Here is a 21861-nt window from a genome sequence, read left to right on the forward strand (position 1 = left end):
TCTACAGAGCACTTTGGACTTGGAATATATGACTATAAATTTCAGGTGGTCACATATCTTAATCTTTCTTTTCTTTTCATGACTATAGCCCTGGTACTAGTGCCTGACAAAGCAAACAGGTTATACCTAATGAATATTTTAAAATGAGGGAATGAATACAAAGTCTATAAAAAATGGTTATAACTTTTATCCAGAATTTAATCTAAGGAAATAATTAGGGATATGTATAAAAATAGCTCTAAGGAATTCATCAGTGTACACATAAAACTAAAAGCATTCTGAATGTTTAAGCAATAGAGATTTACTAAATGCATTACAGTACGTCAGTACACTGGATTAGCTTGCAGGGGTTTAAGTAATTTAGATTTAATGACATTAAAATACATAAGAATAGGTTAAAAACAATATCCTATTTTGTAAAAGTATATATATGTATTTTAAAATGACTAGAAGGATATATATTAAGATTTTGATTATACTTGTGGGTGTTGGTAATATAAGTGCATTTATTTCCTGTTTTGCATATCTAATTTTTTTATCACTTAACATGGTTTTATAACAAGACACAAGTCTTCTATAAAGCAAAAATAAAAAAAGGAAACGGCTTATTGAAATGTTTTTTATCTAGAGCGCCTGGGTGCCTCAGTCAGTTAAGTGTCTGCCTTCAGCTCAGGTCGTGATCTCAGGGTCCTGGGATCAAGCCCCCCGTCAGGCTCCCTGCTCGGCGGGGAGCCTGTTTCTCCCTCTGCCTCTTTCTGCCACTCCCCCTGCTTGTGCTTGCTCTCTCTGACAAATAAATAAGTAAAATCTTTATTTAAAAAAAAAAGGAAAAAATGTTTTCTGTATAAACTAAAGCATCAGTTCTGAGTTCAGAACTATACTGTTTGGAACTTTATTCTTATTTTATGCCTCTAATATTGATGGTGGTTGTTCTGAAAATCATATTGCCAGCTGTAAGTCTCACAACAACTTTATTTTAAAGGACTCTTCTTATCCATATTTTTCAGATGATATAATTAAAAGTTAGAGTAGTTACATAATTTCTGCAAGGTCACATACCTACTACATGATGGGGGGCCAGGACCACAGTCTGTCCGTCTGACTTTATGGCCCCTACTGTGCTTGTGCTGGGGTGCCTGATTCCAGTGGAGACTCTGAGCTTCCTGGAGTTCCTTCATTTTATGATATTGATTGTTGAGAGACACCCCAACATTTTGTTTCAGTGGTGAAACAAAATCTTAAAGTATTGTAGGTCATTGTTTGACTATGGAAAGGAAATTCCAAATCATATTGAGAAGAGTTCATGGTTTTGAAAAATAGGAGGATGATAATTTATTTAAGGATTGTAGAGAAGTTTAATTCTAAGGGCAGATTGAATATGTTCTCATTGGAGAAGATGTTATTTATGTATGTGGGGTTTTTTTCTTTTCAATTAAAGGAGGAAACTAACAGAGATTACAGCTTCCCAGCTGGCCTCGAAGACCATATTTTGGGGGAGAATGGGACACCTAACATGAATATTTCGGGCTTGGTTCCCAGTGAACTTACCCAGAGCAGCACGAGCCTTGGCAGTAGCAGCAGCAGTGGAGACGCAGGCAAACTGCAGTACTCAACAGGTATGGGAGAGATTGTCCTCTCCTGTCATTTATCTGCCCATACCTTCCCCTCCCCCCGCCACATACACAGTCAGCCCCATCTGTTGAATGAGCGGATAGATTTTCAATATAACACCGTACTATCACTTATTTTATAAGATCTCTAAGTATTACAGTCACCTTAGGTGTATTTGTGGACTCTGTCATTGGTTCTCAGACTTTAGTGTGTGTCGAAATCACACAGAGAAGTTATTTAAAAATATAGACAAATGTCCAAAGCCCTAGGCTAAAACTTTTGAGACTGAATTTGTGGGATTGCAGCCTTAGGAAAAGATATTTTTAAGCAGCTCTCTGGATAAATCAAATGTATACCAGCGTTTGAGAATCCCTGGGCTGTCACTGAAATTTCTTAGTGCTGTGTTATTTTACGAACTTTTAATTCTGTTTATTTTTTCCAACATTCTGTTATGAAAAATTTCAAATGTCCTGAGTAGTTGAGTCATATGATGAATGATATTTTCTCCACTTACATTTAACTATTGTTAACTTTAGATATATACATACAGAAGTTTTTATACTGAACCGTTTGAAAATAAATTGCAGACTTCATGATACTCCCTCTAAATACTTTAGTATGTATTTCCAAAGAATAAGGACATTCTCATATAACGTGTTATATTGATTTCTCTTTAGGTGAACCTCCATTTCCGAGAAGCATAAAAGGGCAGGACTGTGAAAAATCAGACCATGGTTCTTCTCAAAATACCAGCATGTCCAGCATCTATCAGAATTGTGCAATGGAGGTAAAAGTTCTGTATTCTTCCCATGATAAAGTGGCTGTAAACATCTTTCAGAATGGCACTGTAACAGAATTCTGTGATACCCTTGTAGACAGAAGAGTAAATCATTTTGTTGAATTTGCTTCATGTCTCATGTAAGTAAGACAATAAACTGGTAGTTTTATCTGTAAAGTGATTGAACTGTTAATTCCAAATTTGATCAACAAAATAAATAAAATTCTGTGTCTCAAGAGGATGGCCTGTTAAGGTGACTTTTCACTGTGGAGGTTCTCAGTGTCTGCACTTTTCTACTCTTAGGTTTTGATGTCAAGTTGTTCACAGTGCAGAGCTTGTGGAGCTTTAGTTTATGACGAAGAAATTATGGCTGGATGGACGGCAGATGATTCAAATTTGAATACAACCTGTCCATTCTGTAAAAGCAACTTCTTGCCTCTTCTCAATATAGAATTTAAAGACTTGAGAGGCTCTGCAAGGTTAGTATTGTAAAAGCTCCCTTAAGAGGTGAGTGCCGTCCCAGAAGGCATGACTCCTGGGGGAAGAGTGAAATAGTCATGGCACACTCCAGCTGTCCCTTTCCTTTCTCTCCTTCACTCTCAGTATTGGAGTAGAAAATACTGGTAATAGAGGAGATACACAATTATCAGTAGTAGGTAATTCTTGGCGCTAAACCTTATAGATCTTTCAGAACTTTAATGTTTATCATTATTTTAAACTTCATTCTCAGTGACTTTATATCTTCTAGAAGAAAAAATAAAGGTGTGAGGGATGGGGTGTTTTGACTCTTCTCCTAACTTCTTGCCCCTTTACAGTAGTGTTCTGTACGGTGAAATGACCAAATTCTAGGCAATAGAAAAGAGACTAGGTGATCTATAATTAGTCATTAAGTAATTGAGAGTTTGGTAACTGCTTACTTAATTACACTTAATATTCTATTTGTTGTATGGAGCAGACAAACTTCATATTATGATCTACCTTTAGCGGCTTTTAAGTATCTCTAATCGTACAGGTGTTTCTTCTTAGCTTAGTTTTTCCGTTTAGCTTTAGGCGTGGAGCTGAGTGAAATCATATTCTAATTCCTGATGCACTATCATCATTGCTTTGTGCAAGGATCCTCTTACTAGCCCTACCCCCAACCCTGCCCCCATTCCCACTCTCATTCCTTTATTCAACAAAGACATTGTCTCTACCCTGTGTGATATGTAGTTGAATATATACCCTCATAAAATACATTGTTTTGCACAATTATGCATTTTTTAAAGATTTATTTATTTATTTATTCAACAGAGAGAGAGAGACAGCCAGCGAGAGAGGGAACACAAGCAGGGGGAGTGGGAGAGGAAGAAGCAGGCTCTTAGTGGAGGAGCCTGATGTGGGGCTCGATCCCAGAACGCCAGGATCACGCCCTGAGCCGAAGGCAGACGCCCAACGACTCTGCCACCCAGGCGCCCTCTGCATTTTTAACTTACATAATTAGAATACTGATAATCTCCATTACTCAGTTTAAAAGCTGAGTTGCTATATGTACATCTAGCTTATTCTTTTTCTCCTGTAGAAAGCTAATACCTCATTTTATTTATCCATTATCCTGCTATTGCTTCAGTTGCTTCCAGTTCACTGTTACTGTAAATATTTCACTGCAGTGATGGAGTGAACTGTAAAATATGTCTCCTGAGCTTGTGAAATAGTTTCTCTCAGAATAATAGTCTTAGAAGCGAGGTCATGGAGTCATTTTCATACATGATTTCAATAAACAATGGAAGATTGCTTCCCAGATGGCAGTACTCCCACTACTATACTAGTGCCTAAGAATTCTCATTTCTGTATATCCGTACCAGCATTTGGTATTATTTTTCTATTTTTTGTATTCTAGTGAGTATAAAGTAGTATCTTATTTTTGTTTGAATTGCTCTGAATATTAGTGAGTTTATCTCTTCACATACTTGTTAATTATTCCAGCATTTTCTATGAATTGCCTGTTTCTATTTTTACCTTGTCCATTTTTATATTAACTTTGCCTGTTTCTATTTTTACCTTGTCCATTTTTATATTAACTTTCTTTTTCTTGTTGATGTCTGTCTTGAATATTCTTGATATTAATTCCTTGAAATCATTCATTTTGATGTTATTATCCATTAATTTTCCACGTTATGATTTGTGCTTTTGGTCTTGTTTTAAAGGTGGTTTCCCATCTGTAGGACATGAAGAGTGTCTCCTGAAGTTTCTTTTGTTAGCTTTATATTTTTACCTTTGATATTTAGGTCTTTAATCTGGACTACACCCTTGTGTTTGTGTATGATGGTAGAAATACAGCTTTATTTTTCTCCATGTGAGGAGCCCGTTTGCTATCTTTTCTTCATTGATGGGTAGCCTCACCTTTATCATGTATCAAGTTCCCATGCACAACCTCACCCTGCTTCTGTGTTCCCTGTTTTTGGGTCAATAATCAATTTTTATTACTCTTTGTATTACATCCGGTTGATAGGGTAAGCTCCCTGTCATGGAATTTTATTTATTTTGCTTAGAGCAACTTTAGTCTCCCCTCTCCCCCCACAGCCCCCAAATCCAGCTGGAGTTTTCACTGAGATTGCAGCATTATATGTATAGGTTAATCTGGAGAGAATGGACATTTTCAGTATTACTCTTATCTATGAACAAGATCTGTATCTCCATTTTTTTAGATTGTCTTTTATATCCTTTTAATAGAGCTTTAAATTATTCTCCATAGTCTTATACTTTTTTGTTGAGTTAATTGTGTTTTGTAAGCTAGTGTGTTAAGTACCTTATATTTTCTAAGTAGGTAAAAAGGAGCATTATTGATTTTCCTCCCCAATATGTCATTATGGAAAATTTCAAACTTGCAGCTGAGTTTAAAGGTTTTTCTTACAGGGACACCCAAATAGCCATCTCTCCAATTACTATTTTATTGTACTTGCTTTATCAACTGTCTGTCCCTTCATTCACCAGTCCATCTTATATTTTTATTTATTTAAAAGAAGATGTAGACATTAATATACTTCTCCCCCAAAGACTTTAGCATACATATTAACTAAAGTTCAGTATTTGTTTACAGTTTTTTTCTTTTGCGATAAAGATGTATACAAAAAAATCTGCAAATTTAAAATGTACCACTTAAAAATTGAATGCACACATTTATGCAACTCTAACCCTTAAGATTCAGAACATTACTATTACCTCAGAGAGTTCTCTTAATGTCCCTTGCAAGGCCCACCTCACTCCATCCCCACCCAGAAAGAGGACAGAGATAAGATGAAAACAAAATAATGAATAAAGGGGAAGAGGAAATGACTAGAGACAAAATGGATATTTAAGGGGGAGAGGATACTATACACACTTATAGGTTAATACATGCTAAAATGCCATTGCTGCCGTGTTTTTTTTTTTTTATTGTGTTCAGTTAGCCAGCATATAAGTACATCATTAGTTTTTGATGTAGTGTTCAACGATTCATTAGTTGTGTATAACACCCAGCGCTCATCGCAGTGTGTGCCTTAATACCCATCACTGGGTTACCCCATCCCCCTACCCCCCTCCCTTCTGTAACCTTCAGTTTGTTTCCCAGAGTCCAGTGTCTCTCATGGTTTGTCTCCCTCTCTGTCTTGTTTAACTCAGAAAATTAATGAAATATTTTGCTTTCCATCTTCCTTCATAGCTTTCTTTAAAGGATCTTATATTGAACTGTAATGACTTTGAGACCTTTTTCATTTGAAAAGTTTACGACAAGAGAAGAAGATAGAATGATAGCGGGGGTGTGTGGGTGTGTGTTTGAAAGAGGCAGTAGTTCTATGGATTGTATAATTCATCAGTGACTGCTTTATCGTAAAGTATTTCTAAATATGAAATTTAGAGGGTTCTAGGTTTTTAAAGACTTTTTTTTCATTGCTCCATATTTAGCTTTTTCCTGAAACCAAGTACCTCTGGTGACAGTTTACAAAGTGGCAGCATTCCATTGGCAAGTGAACCTTCAGAGCACAAACCTGTATCTAGTTCAGCAGAACCTGACTTGATCAACTTTATGGATTTCCCAAAGCAAAGCCAGACCATAACAGAAGAAACCACGTCTGCGATTGAGTCAAGGTACCACAGGGCACAGAGAAGTCTGTATTATAAATTGGGCACCCTTGTAAAAATTCCATCTTTACAGATAACCTGATGCATGTAGGCATAAGTTCTGGCATTTTAAAAAATTCGGTCTTAACTTTTTTACTATGATACATTGTTTAAGTATCAAATGAATGAATATGATGATAAACTATTTTTGAAATCATGTTTAATGTTTTATAGTGTCCTTTTACAAAATGAACTTCTCAAGAGTACAGAGTATTTTCCTTTGTAGTGTAGTCACTGCCAGTTTCCAGATCGCGTGTAACACCCAGTGCTCATCTTTACTGTGAAACATACTGCTTCCTCTTAAATACTGTTTGAATCAAACATTTTTTGAGAGCCTGTTGTATGCTGAGCATTATGCTAAGCACTAAAAATAAAAAAGTAAGCTCTGGTCTCTGTCCGTAGGTTGATCATGGCCTGATAGAGCTTAAATACTTATGAATGAATCCATAATACTTAGCTGCATAATTCTAGGTGATTTTGGCTAATAATGATGAAGTAATGTTTGAATAAAGCAACTGAATGGGCACTTTGTCTTTTAAAAAGAATATCTATTACCTACCCTTTGTCGTCTTCCCACCCTTCATCAGAGTCATCCACTCCGTCCTGTTCTTCTGACTACTCTTACAAAAATGTCTGAAGAAAATGTAAATCTTACAAGGTGGTACTCATTCTTCTCCGATACATTCAGTAGACTCAAAATTCCTTGTAGAAAATATTCTACCTGGACAGCTTTAGATTGTATTACAGCACAAACACGGCATTTCTTCATTTTTTTAAAGTGATGAAATAAAGAGAGCCAGTGGAGAAGTCCAAACTATGAAAATTTCACCTGCGCCTAATAGTTTATCAAAGCGAAATGTATCTTTGACTCGAAGTCACAGTGTTGGAGGTCCCTTGCAAAATATTGACTTTTCCCAGCGACCGTTTCATGGCATTTCAACAGTCAGTCTCCCAAACAGCCTGCAGGAAGTTGTGGTATGTAACAAGATTATAATTATCTGTGTATTCATGTAAGTATTTATTAGAGCAGCACATAATCCATAAGTGATAAGAATTTTTCGTAAGCAGACTAAGAATTTTAAAATTTCAAGTATGTACAAAACTAAACAGAAGAGTATAATGAGTTCCTTTGACCTGCCATCTGGCTTCAGTAATTTTCTCCTTGGGGCCATTCTTCTTTCATGTATATCATTATTCAGTTCTTGCCTAGATTCCTCTGAAGCAAACTTCAGACATCATATATTCCACTTGTAAATATTGCAGTATACTGCATAGTTCCTAAGAAATAAAGACTCTTAAAAATATAATGCCATTGTATGACTAAAAAAATAACAAAGTATTCAATCTGTTCAAATTTCTAATGGTTTAAAAAATGTCAAGTTTGTGTGTGCTTTGTAGCTTGACGAATGGTCAAATAACATCTCTGCATTGCAGTTGGTTGATCTGTTTTTTTAGTCTTTTTAAATGTGTAGCCCCTTTTCTTAACCTTGCAACTTATTTGTTGATTACAACCCTATAAATGGGTAATTTTATCTAGAAGCTTGATCAGATTCAGGTTTTTGTTTTGTGGTTTATTTTGTAAGACAATAGCAGTCCCTCAATAGAAGACTTGAACTTTCTTTGTGGCTACTAGCTATTAATGCCTCAGTGCCCACATCGGGTTATACATTTCCAGCTGTAAAGGGTGATAGTCTAACTGTCTTTATTATATGGGGTATACCAAAAAGAGAAACTTCCCACATGTGTTCTGTTTGCTTTTCCAAAGACACAATTTATTTTGGGAAGGTAGAATAACTGATTTTTTCCTTTTATTTACCAATTTTCAAAATAACAAGTTGGGTTCCTAGCATTCTCCCAGGTGATCAATTAATTTGGAGGAATAGGGTATCATTATGAACGCATTGATTTAAACATTTATGTTTACATCCATTGCTGTTGTTACCCTTATTAATACTTACATTATCCCAGGCACCTGGGTGGCTCAGTTGGTTAAACGTCTGCCTTCAGCTCAGGTCATGATCCCAGAGTCCTGGGACTGAGTCCCTCATTAGGCTCTCTGCTCCGCGGGAAGTCTGCTTCTCCCTCTGCCCCTCCCCTGTTCCTGTCTGTGTGTGTGCGCACGCACACGCGCTCTCTCTCTTTCAAAAATAAGTAAAATCTTAAACAAAACAAAACTTCCATTATCCCATCTGTGATCAGCGAGAAGCCTCTGCACATTGGTGCTGTAGCTCCTTTGACACAACTCTAGTAGACTTTTTGTAAATTTTTTTAAAGCTTCCTTGCTTTCTTATGTGACAAGATGTTTCATGCTCATGTGATAGATTCTTTTCTCTAGACCTAGAATCAGCCATTTCTCTAAGAAACCCTGGTTCTTTTTAGAGGAAATGGTATTTGGAGACCTCAGCCTGGGCACTAGGGGTACTCATTGATGAGTTGGTCATAGCATTTTATTCTGATTATAATATGCACAACTTACGAAGACTAAACTGGATTCTTTTTTCATTTGTTACTTGATTTGTAAGACTGCTCTTTAACTACTTTAGTTTTCGTTGCAATCCAATGTAAAAACAAGCTTTTTACAAGTAGATATAATTGTAAGAGGAGTCATCAAATAGTAACACAAAGATTGCTGCATCTGTTTAGAGTTTTAGAAAGAAGATAAAGTCAGCTTTTTGGGGGGAATCACCATAAAACATCTGAAATGTGGTATTTCTTATAAAAATAGAGAAACTCAGTGTTTAAAATAAGGTCTGTTATATGGATTATTAATTTTCTTTTGTAATCCTTGACATTTATGATTAAGTATTTTTTTCTTTTTTTAGGTTTTCATTAGGGTATACTGCATGTAGCAGTGGTTCTGAAATCACTGATTTTGAAAGGATAGATAAAGCATAATCTCATTGAGAAGTACTCTTAAACATACAGAATAGGTAATATTCACTTCTTTCTGTATTTTTATTTTTTAAAGGATCCTTTAGGAAAAAGACCCAATCCGCCCCCCGTTTCTGTGCCCTACTTGAGTCCTCTAGTGCTTCGTAAAGAACTTGAATCTTTGCTAGAAAATGAAGGTGATCAAGTGATTCACACATCCTCTTTCATCAATCAACATCCAATCATTTTCTGGAACCTCGTTTGGTATTTCAGACGTTTGGACCTTCCTAGTAACTTGCCAGGACTCATCCTCACATCTGAACATTGTAATGGAGGTGTACAGGTAGGGTAGCAGCTTTGATACTTACACTGCATTGGGGTTGGTTAGAATGCGGCTTAGCTTCTAGTAACAGAGCATACAACAACAGTGCCGTAACAAGATGTATGTTATTTCTCTCTCACATAAAAGTTCGGGTAGGTGGTCCTGGAATGGTATAATGTTAGGGACTTGAGAGCCTTCTGTCTTTTTGCTCAGCGGTGCATAACCTCTATTTCCAAGTTCCATACCTGGTCCAGGATGCCTACTCTGTTTCCATCACATCCACATGCCAGCCAGCAGTAAGGATAAAAATGGATGGAGAAGAGCACATCTTCTTTCTCTAGGGATAGTCCCTGGAGTTGCAAGTAACATTTATCTATGTATCTGTTTGGCCTAAATTTAGTTACATGGTTATATCTAGTTGCAAGGGTGGCTAGAAAAGATAGTTTTTATTCTGAACTATCAAATCTCCAGCTGAAATTCTCACAACTCTATTTTTTTTTTTTTTTAAGATTTTATTTATTTATTTGACAGAGAGAGAGACAGCCAGTGAGAGAGGGAACACAAGCAGGGGGAGTGGGAGAGGAAGAAGCAGGCTCCCAGCAGAGGAGCCTGATGTGGGGCTCGATCCCAGAACGCCGGGACCACGCCCTGGGCCGAAGGCAGACGCTCAACGACTGAGGCACCCAGGCGCCCCACAACTTTATTTTAAAGGCCTCCTCTTATCCATATTGTTCAGATGATATAATTAAGAGTTAGAGAAGTTAAGTAATTTACACAAGGTCACATACCTACTACGTGCTGGGGAGCCAAGACCACAGTCTGTCTGTCTGACTGTAAAGCCCGTACTGTACTTATGCTGGGGTGCCTGATTCCAGTGGAGACTCTGAGCTTCCTGGAGTTCCTTCATTTTATGATACTGAATACTGAGAGACACCCCAACGTGCACCAAGGGCACAGCACAATCTTTGCTTTAGTATCACACTCTCTTTTGACTCATTTATTTTAAGTAGCAGTGTGCACGACAAGATAGTAGAAACTATTGTACTTTCTCCTACCTTAAAATTTGTTGTCATGGTGACTGCTCTTTCATGTGGCCACTGTGCCCAGCTACCAAGTTGTCTTTGCAGTCTGGAAATAGGAATGATAAACCTGCACTTCAGAAAATAGGAATATTTATCATCAGGTACAAATAAAAATTAAAATTTTTGCTTAGAATTTTAGGTCCATTATTGGGGCGCCTGGGTGGCACAGCGGTTAAGCGTCTGCCTTCGGCTCAGGGCGTGATCCCGGCGTTATGGGATCGAGCCCCACATCAGGCTCCTCCGCTGGGAGCCTGCTTCTTCCTCTCCCACTCCCCCTGCTTGTGTTCCCTCTCTCGCTGGCTGTCTCTATCTGTTAAATAAATAAATAAAGTCTTAAAAAGAAAAAAAGGATTTTACGTCCAGAGTTTTTAAAGAACTCATTTGTTTTATATAATAAGCTTTGCTAGATCCACTGGTAATCATTATTCTGCTTAGGGTGCTAATACTTTCTGTTGATCTCTTTTAGCTTCCTCTATCATCTCTGTCCCAGGATAGCAAACTTGTGTATATCCAGCTATTATGGGATAATATCAACCTGCATCAGGAACCAGGAGAACCTTTGTATGTCTCGTGGAGGAATTTTAGTAAGTAAAATAGAATTAAAGACAGACGCAAACTAGAAACAACCCATATATCTTTCCACAGGTGAATGAATAACAGGTTGTGGTACAATGCATACAGTAGAAAATTATTTAGCAATAAAGAAGAATAGACTACTGGGGTAAAAAAATAAAGGAGGTGAGAGAAACAAATTATTCTGCTTTATTTTAAAGTTTTTCATACATTTTTAGTATCTCTTCCATTTTAGATCAGATTGATTTGCTCTTATACTGACCCATTTGACTGTGTCAGGGAGTGGAAGAGTATTTTGTGATTTTTCTGTTGGATGCCAATTCGGGGGGCATTGGGAAAGTAAGTGCGGTTAGTGGAAGAGCAATCTGGATGTGCTGTTGGTATAGGATCGTAATTCCAACTATGTGGATACTGATCTCAAAGATTCTGGCTTCATTTTCAGTCTTATGTTTAGGACATATTTTTCCAGGGCTCTGAAAGAAGTACCATCCAGTATTCCAAAGTCCTTCGAGTCAATAAGACAGCACCACCTATGGGATATGTGAGCATATGATATCAGTAGGCAGTTCACGGAAGGAACATTTCATGACTTATATTAGTTTGCTAGGGCTACCGTAACACAATACCACAGACTGGGTGGCTTAAGCAACAAATTTGTTTCTGTCTGGAGACTGGAAGTCAAAAATCAGGATGTCAGTAGGTTTGGTTTCTCCCATGGCCTCTCTCCTTGGCTTGCAGATGGCCTTTTCCCTCTGTACACCTGCCTCTCTCTGGTGTCCTTTTCTCTTCTCATAAGGACACCGACTATAGTGGACTGAGGCCCCCCCCCTTATGACCTCATTAACGTTAGTTACCTCTTTAAAGACCCTGTCTTCAGATAAAGTCACATAGGGAGTTAGAAGTTCAGTGTTACAGATTTGGGGGGAATGTAATTCAGTGCATAACACAAACATGAAAAAAATGCTCAATCTCATTATTTAGTGAACTATCAATTCCTTTTGTTAAAAAGGGGAAAGTACAAACTTAGTTACATCAGGATGGCAAAAGACCTTCTTATATCCAATCTTTTTGAGGATATGGAGGAAAAGAACACTCTTGATACATTATTAGAAGTGAAAATGATACAGTTCTGGAGAAGAATGTGGCCTATATTGTTCATATTTAATAAGTGGATACCCTTTAACTCAGCAGTCACAGTAAGACAACTCTGTTCTATAGAAATACAGTATGGAAAATTGCACAGTGATGCTTACTGTGTGATTATTTGTGATAGTGAAAAACTTCACGTAAATACCTAACAGGAGAATTGTGATAAATCCATATTATAAAATGTTGACATGAGTCATTTGCATATGAGTGCCTGAAAAGGATGTCATGTATCAAGTGGAAAAAGGGCAGCTTTTGGAACAGTATATGATCTTTCTAATTAAACAACAACAATATATGCATTTAAAAAGGCCTAAAACCACTATTAACAGTGGTTCCTCAGATGAGAAAGGGAACAGTTCACTTTTAATCTTCTACTATTTTGTACTTTTAAAAGAATCTATTCCTGTTTTGCAATTGGGATTTTTTCCAGTTTAAGTACAAAAAAAACAAAACTTTTTTTCCTTGAAAATGCTAGTCACAAAATTATGGATAAATATATTACAAGCTTTTTTGTCTTTTTGTTGTTCAGTTCTGATTTTTTTTTAAACAGAAGCAGAGTAACCTTGAAATTTATGCTAGAAAATAATAGAATTAGGGGCACCTGGATGGCTCAGTCAGTTGAGCATCTGACTCTTGGTCTCAGCTTAGGTTTTGATCTCAGGGTCATGAGTTCAGGCCCCATGTTGGGCTCCACGCTGGGTATGGAACCTACTTAAAAAATAATAATAGTAGAATTAAAGTTCCTATTTCTGTAGTTATTTTCCTACCTCTCTTGAAATGCACAAGTATTCCAAAATATTCTATGATTTGTGATGGGAATAAAATTTAGAGCTCCCAGTGGATTGATTGGCTGCGTTAAATGAAGAATTGGCAAGTAAATGACATTAAAAGACATACGACTTAAGTGGGTGATGACTTCTAGAATGGTAGTGGCTTCCAGTGATTTCTGGAAGAGGAGCTTCAGAGAGCCTGCTTCCCAGCAAAACAACCATAATTGGTAAAAAAATATATATATATATTAAAGAAAAAAAGGGAGAAGGGTAGAGGCAGAGTAGGAGGGTCCTGAGTTCATTTTGTGCCACTGACAAACCAAGGCAACAGCTACATCTATTGTACTAACTCTGAAAATGACCTGAAGACTGGCAAAATGGATCTTCCAAAGCTAGTTGAAAAAAAAGGCCATATCAGAAAGGAGCAGAGGGGCGGTTGGGAACCAAACTCCCAGCACAACTAACCAAATGGGAGGGACATCACAAACATGGAGGAAGGAGGGACTCAGACCCCACCCCGGCCCTGGGGACTTGGACTGAGAAGACAAGTCCCCATAACATCTGGCTTTGAAAATCAGCAGTGCTTAACTCCAGGAGAGCCAGAGGATGGTAGGAAACTGAGTCCCCACCTTAAGAGAGCCAGCATGCTAAGTAACTTGCCAGGGACATAGCAAAGGAGCAGTAGTTTGAAAAGTGCCTAGGATATATGTGAAAGGGGATTTACTGACTAATTTTAAGACATGTACCAAAGGGGCAGGGATCTGCATATTTCTCTGGGAACAAAAGTGCTTGCCCTCCCCCAGCCTACAGCGCTAGACACTTGGAGCCAGCATTAACAGTCTCCATGTACCTTACCAGCACTGCATGCCTCTCCCCGACACTCCCCTTCCAACCCATTTGCCTCACCAGGTGCCCCTCCAAAGTAGCTTCTGCCCTGCCACACCGAATGCAGCCCTGGCTGGGAAAGTTGTCCTTCCAAAGTGACTCCTGCCCTGAGGAGCAGGGGGGTAAACAACCTCACACATCTGCATGTCTAGAGTTCCTGCATTCAGGCCTCTTCACCGGCTGCAGAGGAAGCAAGCTTTACCCATCAGCGTGCCTGCAGCTGTGGTACAGGCTAATGGCAGGCAGCTGGGCTGAGTGCCAGCCCCACCCACCAGTGGGCTCGTGGTGGCTGCAGCTGACCTCTCAATCCCTGCCCAGTGCACCTACAGCGGGTTATTGCAGCCAGCTGGGCTGAGGGCCAGCCCCAGTCACCAGCATGCCCACAGCAGTCGCAGCTCAGCCACTACAAGAGGACACATGGAGCCCACACAGCAAAAACTCTTGGAGTACCTGGTTCTGGTGACCACAGGACCTCTTCTACACAAGGCCACTACTTTCAAGACCAGGAGGTACAGCTACCTACCTCATATAGAGAAATAAACAGAGTTAGACAAAATGAAGAGACAGAGGAATATATCCCCAATGAAAGATTTTTCCTAATCTGGGGAAGGACATAGACACCTGAGTCCAGCAAGCACAGAAAGCCCCTGAAAAGATGAAGAAAGGAAAAGAGAACTACAAGGACAACCAGAAAACAATGAACAAAATGGTGATAACTATATACCTATCAATAATGACTTTAAATGTAAATGGATTAAAGGATTAAATGCTCTAATCAAAAGAGGGTGACAGAATGGATTAAAAAAAAAAAGTTAAAACCCATCTCTATGCTGCCAACAAGAGACTTATGTTAGACCTAAAGATACACAGAGAATGAGAGGGAAGGGATGGGAAAAGATACTTCTTGCAAATGGAAGCAAACGAAACAAAAGCAGCTAGGGTAGCAATACTTTTATCAGACAAAAAATAGACTATAAACAAAGACTGTAGCAAGCGACAAAGAAGGGCCTCACATGATGACAGGATTAATCCAAGAATAGGATATGACAGTTTTGAATATCTAAGCACCCAATATAGGAGCACCTAGATATATAAAGCAAATTTTCACAGACAAAAAGGGAGAGATTGAATAGATACATGCAGAATATTTCATCTCAAAACACACATTCTTTTCAAGTGCACATAGAACATTGTCTAGGACCAGTGTTGGGCTGCAAAACCAGATCTTGATAAATCTGGGAAGACTGAAGTCCTATCAAGCATCTTCCCTGACCACAACAGTGTGAAACTAGAAATCAATTACAAGAAAAATACTGGAAAAAACAAAACGGAGGCTAAACAGCATTCTCTTAAGCAATGGGTCAGTGAAGGAAATCAAAGGAAATTAAAAAGAAAATACTTGGAGATAAATGAAAATGGAAACACAGTAGTCCATAATCTTTGGATTTTGCAAAACTGCAAAAGCAGTTTTAAGAGGGAAGTTTACAGAGCCACAGGCCTATGTCAAAAGACCACAAAAATCTCAGTCTGACCTCTAACATCTAAAGGAACTAGAAAAAGAAGAACGAAGCTCAAAGTTAAAAGGAAGGAAATAATAAAAGAGTGGAAATAAATGGAGACAAAAAAATAGAAAATATCAACTAAACCAAGAGTTGGTTTCTTGAAAAGATAAACCAAATTGAGAGACCTTTAGCCAGACTCACTAGGAAAAAAATCAAGTAATGTAATACACCATACCAATAGAAGAAAGGACAAAATCAATCACCCTTTGTTAAAAACACTCAAGTTAGGAATAGAAACAAACTTCCTCATTCTAATTACAAGTATCTACGAAAACCCACAGTTGACATCATACTTGATGGTGAAAGACTGAATACTTTATCCCTAAGTACAGGAACAAGACAAGGATGTCTCTTTTCCTCAGTTTTATTCAACATTGTGCTGGAAGTTCTTACTAGAGAGCAGTTAGGCGAGAAAATAAAAGACATCCAAATTGGAAAGGAGGAAGTAAAACTAGATTTGTAGATTATGTGATCTAACCAAAATTTTAAGGAGAATACATATACTATATGGAAGTAGTAACTTCAGCAAAGTTGCAGGATATACGATCAATACATAGAAATTAACTATTGGGTAGGGGGATGGGGTAACTGGGTGATGGGCATTAAGGAGGGCATGTGATGGGATGAGCACTGGGTGTTATATGCAAATAATGAGTCATTGAACACTACACCAAAAACGAATGATGTACTATATGCTGGCTAACTGAATTTAAATTAAATAAAATAAATTCATTGTATTTCCGTATACTTTTCAATGAATAATCCAAAAATGAAAGCAAGAAAGTAATTCCATTTACAATAGCATTAAAAAGGATAAAAAAGAGGGGCACCTGGGTGGCTCAGTTGGTTGAGCTCTTGATGTCTTTGGCTCAGGTCATGATCTCAGGGTTCTGGGATCAAGCCCCACGTGCAGCTCTGTGCTCAGCGGGGAGTCAGCTTGAGGATTTCTCTCCCTCTGCCCCTTCCCCTGCTTGCATGCTCTCTAAAATAAATAAACTCTTTTTAAAAAAGAATAAAATAGGAATAAATAAAGCAGAAACACAAAACTAGAGAAGACCTAAATAAATGGTAAGAAATTCCATGTTTATAGATTGGAAGATTTAATATTAAGATGGCAGTGCAGTATTTCAGATAGAGCCACAGATCCAACACAGTCGCTACCAAAAATCCGGGTCGCTTTTTTTTACAGAAATTGACAAGCCTGTCCTAAAATTCACATGGATATTTAAGGGACCCAGAATAGCCCAATCTTGAAAAAGAAGAAAGTGGGATATTGGGGCGCCTGGGTGGCTTAGTTGGTCAAGGGTCCGACTCTTGGTTTGGGCTCAGGTCATGATCTCAGGGTCCTGAGATTTAAGCTCTACATCGGGGTCTACACTGGAGTGTGGTGCCTGCTTGGGATTCTCTCCCCCTCTCCTCTGCCTCTCCCTGCTCACACACTCTATTAAAAACAAAAACAAACAAAAACACAACAATTTAAAGAAAAAAAAGAAAGTGGGATACTGGCATAGGGAGATACCTATCTATCTGTCTCAATAGAATAGAGCTGAGTTTCCAGAAGTAAACTCTCATATGTATGTAGTCATTTGTCTTTCAACAAGAGTGCCAAGACCATTGAGTGGATGAAGAATAGTGTTTTCAACAAATGGTGCTGGGACAACTGGAGCAACATGCAAAAAACAACACCCCAAAGTTGGAGCACTTCCTCAAGTTATACGTAAATGGATCATAGATCTAAATGTAAGAACAACGGAACTCTTAGAGGAAAACACAGGAGTAAACGTTCATGACCTTGTATAGGACAGACCTCCTTAGATACACCGCCACCAAAAGCACAAGTGAGAAAAGAAAAAAATAAATAAATTGGACTTAATCAAAATCAGAAACTTCTGTGCTGAAAAATAAACCATCAAAAAATGTTAACACACAGAATGGGGGAAGCATCTATGCAAATAATTCAACTTAAAAAAGATTTACACTCAAAATGTTTGAAGAACTCCTATGACTCAGCAATAAAAAACCCCACCTATTTAAAAAATGGGCAAAGGATCTGTTTTAGTCCATTCTGGCTGCTGTAACCAAATACCACAGACTGGGGGGCTTATAAACTATAGAAATGTATTTCTCACAGTTCTCGAGGCTGGAAGTCCAAGATCAGGGGGCCAGCGTGGGCAGTTCAGGGCCCTCTTCCAGGTTGCAGACTTCTCATTATATCCTTTCAGGTGGCAGAAGGGATGAGGGAACTCTGGTATCCCGCCGCCCCCCCTTTTTTTAACAGGCACTAACCTGTTCGTGAGGACTCTGCCCTCATGACATGCTGCTTCCCAAGGCCTCCGCTCCAGATACCATAGTATTTGGTATGAGGTCTTTCAACCTAAGAAATGTGGGCAGACAGACCTTCAGACCACAGCAGGATCTGAATAGACGGTTCTCCAAGGATGTTGTAAATGGCCAAAAGCAAATGAAAAGATGCTCAGTATCACGAGACATCAAAGACATGCAAATCGAAACCGCAGCGGTGTACACATCTCACTTGCCAGATAGGCCGTGGTCTAAAGGGTCAGATACTACCAAGTGTTGGTGAGGATATAGAGAAATTAGAACCCTCTGACACTGCTGAGTGGAAGAAAGAGTAGCTGCTTTGGAAGACAATTCATGGTCCTCAAGATGGCAGAATTAGCACAAGACACAGCAGTCGCACTCGGGTATATGCCCGAGAGAAATGAAAACATACATATAAAAATTAGTACACTGGGCTTAGCAGCATTTTCTTACAGCCAAATAATGGAAACGGCCTAAATGTCCATCCACTGAGGAATGAATAAAGTATGGTACATCCATACAATGGAATATTATTTAGAAGTAAAAGTAATGAATATGGATACATAGTACAATATGGATAAATTTGAAAACACAGAAGCAGCCAGTCACAAATCACAGAAAATAGGGTTCTTTTCTATGAATATCCAGAATAGGCACATCTGTGGAGACAAAGTAGGTTAGTGGTTGCCTAGGGCTGAAGAGCTGGGGAGACAGAGGAGAGACTGCTAAGAGATAGGAGGTTTCTTTGGGGGATGAGAAATCTTCCACAATTGATTGTGGTGATGGTTACACAACTTCACGAATATACTAAAAATCACGGAATTACACACTTTAAGTGGGTGAATTGAATGGTTTGGGAATTATTTTTCAATACAAGTGTTAATTAAAAAACTAAACTATAGGAGAAATAGCGAAGTTGCAGATTCTGTTTGGGTTAGGTTCTAAAATCACAGCATAGCATAAAAATCAAATATATTCAAAGGTCATCATGTAGCAGGTGTAAGAGCTAGACTCAAACCCCATAGCAGCCAGTCTTTCCTCTTGTAACAGAGAACTTTATTTCTTTGAACGCAAATGAAGTTCTGCGAGTTGCCTTTACTAAGAGGCTGTGTTGTATGAAAAATACAATAGCCTGTTTTATGACAGGCACTCGAAGTGAGGCTGACGAGGGGGCTACTGGATACGTATTCCCATGGCAACTAGCGTGCGTATAAATAAAATTGTATGGTTGCTGGAATTACATGCAGTATTAAAGTTTTCCCTTCTTTCTGGGCCAAGCACCCTTTGTTGATTTTTTATTATTTTTTTGAGAGAGAGAGAGAGAGCATGAATGGGGGGAGGGGCAGAGAGGGAGGGAGAGGGACTCTTAAGCAGGGTCCACACAGCAGAGCCGTATGCGAGGCTTGATCTCACCCTGAGATCATGGCCGCAGCTGAAACCAGGAGTTGGATGCTTAACTGACTGAGTCACCCAGGCACCCCGATTTTGTGTATTTTTAATGTTAGCGTGATTAAATTCCAATATATACTGAAGCACTTTTGTAATTTATGAAATCTATATAAATATTTGTTCTTAATAATTGTGGAATTACCCTTGTATCAATTAGGATTATACTCTGCTATATTTAATAGCAAATAACAGAAGCTTAAACAGGTGGATTATTCTCTCACATAAAGAAGTTAGAAGTAGACACTCCAGGACTGGTAGGCAACTCCTCTCATCAGCGACCCAGGCCCTGGTGTCGTGTCTTACTTCTTCATGGTCACAAGATTGCTGCTGGAGTACAAGCTGTCACATCCCAGCCTGAAGAAGGAACCCCTACATTCAGGGAAAAGGCAAAGGGATCCTATCTGAAGAAAGCAGGAAAAATATTTTTTAGCTGGTCACATTGACACATAATTTTACTGGTAGGGAGGAGGTGAGGTTGAATAAAAGACTAGAAAATGCTACCACTCTGGGGGAAAAAAAAACTTTTTTTTCCCCAATTTAGAGTATTCTTACTTACTGTGTTCTTACTACTAGATTCTGAAAAGAAACTGACTCTCCTGTCAGAGGAACAAGCAGCAACAAGCACTTTAGTAGAAACCATCAGGCAGAGTATTCAACATAATGATGTTCTGAAACCCATCAATCTACTTTCACAGCTAATAAAGCCAGACATGAAGAGACAAAGGTAAGAGCCCAGTGTTTGCTTCATGCCACTCAAGATAATTTCATGTTTATTATTTTTAAAATTTGTGTAGTTGTAAAAGGAACACACTCACTATAGAACACCTGATTGTTTCAAAAAGTGTTGCCCAAATAGATCTGCTCCTCCTTGAGCAAACATTATGAAAGTTGTGTGTGGAGGAGTAAACTTGAGGAGGTCATTCATTCATGTCTAAAATGCCCTGAGTCTTTGGGAAACATTACTGCTGTTCCCCAGAAGTCTACGAATTTGTTAGCAGTGATGTTATACATAGGTACTACTGGTTCAGGCCCTGTCAACCTGCTGTCTTACCTTTTATTTTCTTGTGGGACATTAAAAAAAAACAAAAAACCTGTTTAGGAATAGAAACAATTTAGAAAAGTGATGGAAACAGTAAATTACAAAGGACATGGAGCTTTCCTGATCCTCTTACTGTTGTTTGCTAACATGCGTAGACTAGTACTCATCCCAGTCTCAGTAGAAGTGAATTTTGCAGCGGAAACCTCAGAAAAGGTGGCATAAGAAATGCTACCAAATACTAACAGTCTCCAGGTCCTCTGCAAATTTCTTTGGTCATGGCATCTTTGAAGATAACCTCAGAAGTGATAGAGCATGAACTGATTATGAAAATGAATGGATCCTTTTGTAATCTCAACAGCTGAGATAGAGATGATCTTTGCAGTCTAAAGAGCAGCTAGTTTCAAGCATCTGTAGTTTAAAGGCAGGGAAGGAAAATTAGAAATGATACGTTACGGCTTCTGAAGCTTCTAAACAAAGCTATCTGAAGCGTTATCAGAATCAGCATTACTCTAATTTTTTTTCTATGTTAAATACTCTGAAATCAGTTCATTTCTTAAGCTTTCCTTCATTTTTAACTGAACTATGAAGCTCATTTCGAAGGTTTGATTTGTAACACTTTTATGTTCACAAACCAGATACGGTTTATCCTTTATCATGGGATTGAATAGTAAAGTGACCACACCACTTTTCACAGTGTCCAAGGGTTTTAGACGCCCAACTTACTTAAAAATTAGTGTTACTTTGTCAGGTGGCAGAAGATGAGAGGAGACTCTGCTTTTGCACATTTTAATTGCAAAGTAGACTTAAAAGAGTTACCTATTACAGTTAACCCCCCATGCAATCGATAATCTGTATATAATTTTTGACTACCCCAAAACTTAATAGCTGTTGACCAGAAGTCCCACCAGTAACATAAACAGTTAACACATTTTGTATGTTGTATGTATTATATAATGAATTATTTACAATAAGTTTAGCAGAGAAAATACCTTTACAGTACTCTGCTGTATTGGAAAAAACCCCAACATATAGGTGGACCCATGAAATTCAATCCCATGTTGTTCAAGGGTCAGCTGTATTTATATTGTTAAAATATTATAATAAGGTTAAAATAAGCTATTTAAAATAGTTTTTAGTGTGAAGCCTTATGTCCATAACTTTTTAATTTGAAATAGAAATTCAGAGTGAATAGCAAAAAGTAGCACAGTACTCACACTTTTCACCCAACTTCCCCTAAAGGTGACATCTCCTAACTGTATTGTTGTATCAAAACCACACTGACATGGATACATTATTGTTAACTATAGAATTTAA

The 21861-nt window shown here is 38.2% G+C and overlaps 1 protein-coding gene across 6 annotated transcripts in view; it reads left to right on the forward strand.

Moving 5' to 3' along the window:
- Positions 1-21861, forward strand: part of DENND4C (DENN domain containing 4C) — a 121606-nt gene that overhangs the window by 96021 nt on the left and 3724 nt on the right. For all 6 annotated transcript variants that reach the window (XM_048222944.2, XM_048222943.2, XM_048222945.2 and 3 more), the window contains 8 exons: positions 1439-1616; positions 2289-2398; positions 2693-2868; positions 6308-6490; positions 7303-7498; positions 9492-9737; positions 11265-11382; positions 20082-20232. In XM_048222944.2, the coding sequence (XP_048078901.1) occupies positions 1439-1616; positions 2289-2398; positions 2693-2868; positions 6308-6490; positions 7303-7498; positions 9492-9737; positions 11265-11382; positions 20082-20232 (1358 nt within the window). The remainder of the gene's footprint in view (positions 1-1438; positions 1617-2288; positions 2399-2692; positions 2869-6307; positions 6491-7302; positions 7499-9491; positions 9738-11264; positions 11383-20081; positions 20233-21861) is intronic.

This window comes from Ursus arctos, unplaced genomic scaffold (genome assembly GCF_023065955.2).
Source record: "Ursus arctos isolate Adak ecotype North America unplaced genomic scaffold, UrsArc2.0 scaffold_18, whole genome shotgun sequence".
In the NCBI taxonomy this organism is placed as follows: Eukaryota; Metazoa; Chordata; class Mammalia; order Carnivora; family Ursidae; genus Ursus; species Ursus arctos.